Here is a 6,450-nt window from a genome sequence, read left to right on the forward strand (position 1 = left end):
ACTTCTTCAAAAGTTACAATCATCCAATCTTCTGGAACTTCTCGGCTCTTCATCTTTGCTTTATAGCATGCAAAAAGACCATCTGGATTGTGCCCTTGAAAAACACCACATTGTTCCCATATGACTTTAAGTGCCATCTCCACCGCATCGTCAATTTGCTTTTTCATCCCCATAGCTTTTACTTCAAACAAACAACCCTGAACTAATTGCAACATTTTTGGCAAATGTGTGCAACTCCTCGGTTCCCATCAAACCCTTTTAAAGTTACTGTATCCATAAGCTTCATCACCTGTTCCAAATTCTCCATCTTCACCTCCCACCCCGGCTCGTTTCACGTCAGGTTCACCAAATTTATCGGGGGATATGTGTACAAAATGTGAGCCGGGAAGGCGCGGGGCCTCTGGCTGTGGGAGGTGTTAGAGAGAGAGATAGACATGAAAATCTCTGGCAATCATCGTAATCATCATTTAAATGAGTAAATATTTAGGTACAACTTAATTGATAACCAAGGCGGGTCCTTAACAACACCGTCACCCGGATTAATTGTTAACTAGGAGTTTAAGCTTCTTTGCAAGGTTAAGTGGGCCATCAATGGCTCCGTAGCTTATCAAGATGATTACTCAAGTTTAAGTTGATGACGGTGATAGAGATCTCCTCCATGTCGCTCTCCTTGCTTCAATTGCCCTCATGGACTCTGCGAATCTTCTCTTTTTATGTTGATCTTTCCTTGCTTCAATAGCCCGCAAGAGTTTCTCTTTCCTATTGCCTCAATTACCAACAATAAGTTTCAAACATCTGCTCTAGTTTTCTTGCTTTGATTGCCCTCAAGATCTCTGCAAAAATTTCCCTCTTTGATTGTCGTTCTTCTTGCTTGCTTTTGCAACGATGATGAAGCTCCTCTCCTCTTTAGTCGCCAAGAAAAGCCCTCAAATCTTGCTCTGCTGGCTCTCAAAAGCTCTATCTGTCTAATTTCCCTTGTTGAAAATACGTTTAACTTTATTCTTCTCTGTCTCTAATTACCAAAAAAGTACTCAAACTCCTCCTTTGCTTCAATCCTCTTCTTCATTCATATTCTTTCTTGCCTTCCTAATCAGATGCTTACTTTTCCCTTGCATGCCTTGCTTCATAGATAGATAGATAGATAGAGAGAGAGAGAGAGAGAGAGAGAGAGAGAGAGAGAGTAGCCTTGCTTGCTCAAGATCGAGAGAGCGTGAGAGATTCCCGACCTACTCTCCTCACCACGCCAAGCCTGGTGCTTCCATCCCTCTTGCTTCATTATACCTTCCCCTCAAAACTTCTTTTTTTCTCGTGCAAGTTGTTTCTGCGACACTTTTTCTCTTCATGTTCTCTTATGCTAAAAAAAATCCCTCTCAAAATAGGCCCCCCCTCCCTAAGCAACGACAACGTCATCGTTGCTAGGGTCCGTGGGCATTAACGCTTGATGATGTGGCACGTCGAGCTCCACCCTGCTCCAAACCAGCTGGAACTCGAAAGGAAAAGTGGCGCCATGCTTTCCTGAGACGTTTTCGTTTCATCGGGAAGCTCATTGGAGCTTCCCTCAGCCCTGTGCGAGCCCATCTTTGCCCTCCTGCGCCGTCGTTCTCTGTTGTCATGCCATGGCCTTCCCTTTTCTTTCCCCTTTACACCCATTTTCTTATTGTATTCAATGGGCGGCCCTCCCATTTCCAAAGCCCTTATAGGCGGCATCCCTTGGGCGGCCAATCTACACTCCATTTGGCACACACAATAATCAAGGCATTGCCTCACATGGAATTCATTTGCAACAACTCAATATCATCGTCAATTTTGTTGTCCATTTCATTTCCTTGGATGGTACCACTTGCCGTCAAGATGCAAGTATAGGTGATTTCATTTAACGAATGGCCATCCCTTCACATTTAGTCAAAACTGCCCAAAACTTCCTTGCCAGCCATAATGGGCATAATCTTGCAGTCAATATGCTCCAAGAGACGACATTTTTGAACTGAAAGCTCATCAAAAACTTTATGTGCTTCTGTACGGGCACCACATTTGGCATACATAACTTTCAAAACATTGCTTAGCACATCATAAGTGTCTCCATTAGCCATCCGACATACAAATCAATTAAAACATTGCCAAGCGTGGCATCCTTCCCAAAATTCCTGAGTTGAAGCCTAAAAACTGCCAGTTGGAACACTGACCGAGGCGACTAAAGTGGTACGGAACTCGTCCCCGATGGAACTTAAATTGACAATATCTCGACAATCGTTGACCCTTCATTAGCAGCTGTCCAATCTGGTACGGATCTCCAAACCATCCCAACTTCAAGTTGCCGTAGCTTCCTCACTGTAGCTCCAATTGACGAGTCGTAAAGAAAGGCATGTAGAGCACTTTGAGCATTGAAATTCTAGTCCATAAACTCCCATCTGGGATCACTTCAACCATACTCTTTTTTAGCATCATTAGGACAACTTTTGACCCTTTAAAACCACATGTGGGCCATGGCATACATTTAGCATTCAAACTGCTTGTTATCAAGCCGTTATTACTGCTAGATAATCATATAGGCTTCAAATAGACTTTATATGCATCCCATTGCTCTTTTTCCCATCATGAAAGTGGAGTTGCATGACAACGCCGTGTGTCGTTTTATGGATGAGCACCTAATATAAGGAGGGCATTGTCACCTATTGATTTCTCTAGCTACACACTCAAGGCAAGCTAGGCATGGAAGAGCAAGGCTTGAAGGTAGAGGGAGAAGCATTCGTTTGTGGTGGAGGATTGAGGGGAGGAGGAGGAAAGGTTGGCTGGTGGCAAGAGGCCAACATAGGAGGGAGAGGAGGGTTTCCAGAGATCTTCACCTCTGGCCCGAATAAATTCTCGAAATGCCCTTCAAATTTTTCAAAATTCCCAAAATACCCCTAGTTGTGAGATTAAATATTTCCAAAATTATAAAACGGTAAGAAGACCAATTGTCTATCAATACAAGATGCTAACAGTAGAATTGAGTTGGTTATATAGGTTTTGTAAATGAATTGCTTCATAGAAATAATTGCCTTTTTTTGCTAGGTAATTTGTGACAAATTACGTGCTAAGCACTCAAAAAGGTTTCTCACTTGTCAAAAAGTAATAGAGATTAGAAAGGCTTGAACAATCGAACATAAATAGATAGAAGGGAATTTTGGGAATTTCCACAAATTAGAGGGGTATTTTGGTAATTTTCCCCTCATTTTAATATAGATATAAGATATACGATATAAGGTAGATGTGAAATGCTCGTTTTGTCCGTTGCAATGACCTGCTCGTTTTGCTAAGGAAGAATGCGCAGGTGTGCAACATCTCTTCAGCGTTGCGGGGAAGGGGCCGACCGCTTCGTTTCCTGCAGTAGTTGGTTGGACTCTCTGTGGAAGGACTTCTTTCGGGATCCCTCACAGTGGTGGGATAACCGCACCCTTAAGCCCAGCCCAGCATACCCAGACTTCGTGCATAAAGACTCTCGCCAGGGTCTGTGGTTGCATTCCTTTAGAAATTCATCTTGGCTTTCTGCAGAGCTCCGGCGTCACGGACTCTTCGACGCCCCATCTGTAGACACCCAAATCCTATATTTCACCATCCGTCTCAAAGCTTGTGCCCGCAGCAAAGATCTGCTCACAGGCACGCGATTACATCATAACCTTGTGCGAATGCGGTTGATCGACGGGTGCTCCAATGTCCTGGCGGTCATGTATGCCAATTGTGATCAGCTTGGGAAGGCAAAAGTGTTGCTTGACATGCATAAGAGCAAAGACAACATCTCATGGACTGCATTGATGGCAGGCTATCTCCGAAAGGGGCAAGGGGAACGCGCTTTGGATTGCTTTGAACAGATGGTGCAAGACGGCATCCTTATTAATGCCATGACATATTCCTGCGCCTTGAAAGCTTGTGCCATGACTAGAGCCGCAGAAAAAGGAAGAAGTCTCCACAACCAGATTGTGAGGCAGGGGTTGTTGCAGAATGTAATACTGGGTAATCTCCTTGTGCACATGTACGCAAAGTGTGGAGCCACTTTACAGGCACAGGAGGTGCTTGACGCGCTCCATTTTCGGAATATTGTATCCTGGGGTGCATTGATATCTGGACATGCACAAGAAGGTGAATTTGAGCAAGCACTGATCTGCCTTGAACAGATGCAGCAGGAGTGCATTCTTCCAAATGCGGCAATATATGCAACAGCCTTAAAAGCTTGTGCTGCAAATAGAGCTAGTGTGCAACAAAAACAAACTTGCAAAGAGTTTGCAACACAAAGGTTAACATTGAACCATACTGTGATGGGTGGTGTGCCAGAGGATGTGTGTGCCAAGTGTGGACTGATTTCAGAGGCACATTGGGTGCTCAAGCAACTCCCCTCTCACAGTGTTTTTTCTCAGAAAGCATTGTTTTGCAGGAAAGGGGTGGTTTAGAATGATTGATGCATCATTCCAGATTCGCGGCAAAAGCTGTGGCCATGAGGGATATATCTCTGAATTGAGATTGTGAGGTATCTTCCAAGTACGCTGGGCGATCAGCCATGGAGGCAAGGTCAGCCATGGACCAGCTCCTTGGGGTGTCCTCTTGAATGCATTGTCTGAAGGGTATGCAAAACAATGTACACCAAACCTCTAAGAGTGAGTTCCCGTGACAAAGGTCTGCCCAAAGGCACCAGAGTACACAATGAGCTTGTGCTAAGGCAGTTGTCAAGCAGTGATCCGATGCTCTAGCGGTCATGGATGCCAAGTGTGATCAGCTTGGGCAGCAAGAGTGTTGCTTAAGAGCAAAAACAGCATCACATGGACTGCATGCTGCCTCTGAAATGGGCAAGGCGAACATGCTTTCAGATAAAGGAAGAAGTCTAGATTGTGAGGCACGGGTTGTTGAATGTCATACTTGTTCTGGATGCAGGAGTATAAGGTGTGACCTTAAAAGCTTGTGTGGCAAGGAGTATAGCTTGTGTGGGGTTTGTGGTCACAGAGCCATTTTGTGATGAATGGGTGTGCCCGGATGTGTATGCCATTCACAAGCAACTCCCTTCTCACATTGTGGTGCCTTGGAGTGCATTACTTTGCAAGAGAAGGGCAATTTTAGCAGATAGCGCATCCTTTCAGATCAATGCAAATCTAGATTAAGAGTGGGAGCATAGTCATGTGGAATGAGCAAGGCAATCTAAGACGGAGTCAGCTTGCTCTTGGCATTGAAAACTGCTTCTTCTGGTTGTATTTTGTATGCAACCTTTGAAGCCTCCCTAAGCAACGTCGTGAAGGAATCAAGAAATGGGTGACTATGGAAATGGAATTTTCAATCTGATTTTGACAGGCAAGGTCAGCCGTCGACCAGCTCCTTGTCGGGTACTGCGCATTGACAATGGCCAGAGGTCCTTATGGAAGAATAGAATCCCTGGTGGATCGACACCTGCTATGAATGCATAGTTGGAACTTGGGTCATAAAGAATGTATTATGTGAAGCTAGGGTATAATTATGTCACGGTAAGGTTTTCGTCGGTACCCCAAGACTTTTCTTCCACTTCATATCTTCTTTCCCACTGTAAGAACTTGCTTCTATTGAAAACTTGAAGTGAGATTATCTGAAGGCAATTGGAGTCGAAGATTTGGTTATCTTAGAAAGGGTGGTTCTTTTCTTTGCACAAAAACAGGTCTGTGTTTATATTACTGAAGGAACAGGCAAGACTACCAAGTGGGCTATCCAACAGCCTTAGATTTGCACGAATCTTGCAACCCTTCTCGCATGGCCTTCTAAACATATTGGGCCTCCTAGGGATCAAACCATCATCTTGGACAGACGGCAGGTGCACATTGGTGTGTGAGCACCTTACCCTAGGGTTTTGCTTTGGGCTTATGAATGGTGGGCAGCTTGCCTGGACGGACGGCGAGTGCACATTGGTGTGTGAACACCGTACCCTAGGATTTAGCTTTTTGATTTTGGACGGGTTTTATAGAACCTTAAAGTTTGTCTGCATTCGACCAACCAACCCCGGCTTTCTCTGCCTGGCAGTCTCCAAGCAGGGTACGATGTTTGCGTGCGCCAACTATGGCATGTCCTCATGGAGTCATTCTCCAAGTAAAGGTGTCACAGAAAGCCCTAGTCGTGCAGCAGGTAGTAAAAAGTGTACAAAGTATAAGTGAATAGTAAAAGTGTACAAAGCATAAAGTGACCTAAGCACTTACGTCATACACTTGGTGTAGGAATCTTATCTTACGTCTGAGTTGGCTTATCCTACTTTTGAGTCACCCACTATGAAAAAAGGAAGCCCACTAACTTATTCCCCATGCCGTAGCTTGTTCTTGAAGCTTCCTTGGAGCTCTATATAAGCAAGGCCTCCCCTCATTGTAAATCATCTCAGGAAGTCTCAACATATCTCATGGTGAGCCTTAACATATCATCTCTAGTGAAGCCTTCTCTTGAGTCGAGTCTTGTAACACTCTTAGTCTTCCT

At 44.5% G+C, this 6,450-nt stretch overlaps 1 protein-coding gene across 1 annotated transcript; it reads left to right on the top strand.

Moving 5' to 3' along the window:
- The first annotated feature begins 3,085 nt into the window (after window positions 1–3,085).
- Window positions 3,086–5,612, top strand: LOC147418648 (pentatricopeptide repeat-containing protein At4g18520, chloroplastic-like). The gene has a single exon (XM_086505984.1). It carries the CDS (start codon window positions 3,303–3,305, stop codon window positions 4,422–4,424), a length of 1,122 nt encoding a protein of 373 aa, XP_086362110.1. The 5' UTR covers window positions 3,086–3,302; the 3' UTR covers window positions 4,425–5,612.
- The last annotated feature ends 838 nt before the right edge of the window (window positions 5,613–6,450 follow it).

Source organism: Adiantum capillus-veneris, chromosome 29, assembly GCF_014529385.1.
Source record: "Adiantum capillus-veneris isolate H3 chromosome 29, ASM1452938v2, whole genome shotgun sequence".
Classification (NCBI taxonomy): Eukaryota; Viridiplantae; Streptophyta; class Polypodiopsida; order Polypodiales; family Pteridaceae; genus Adiantum; species Adiantum capillus-veneris.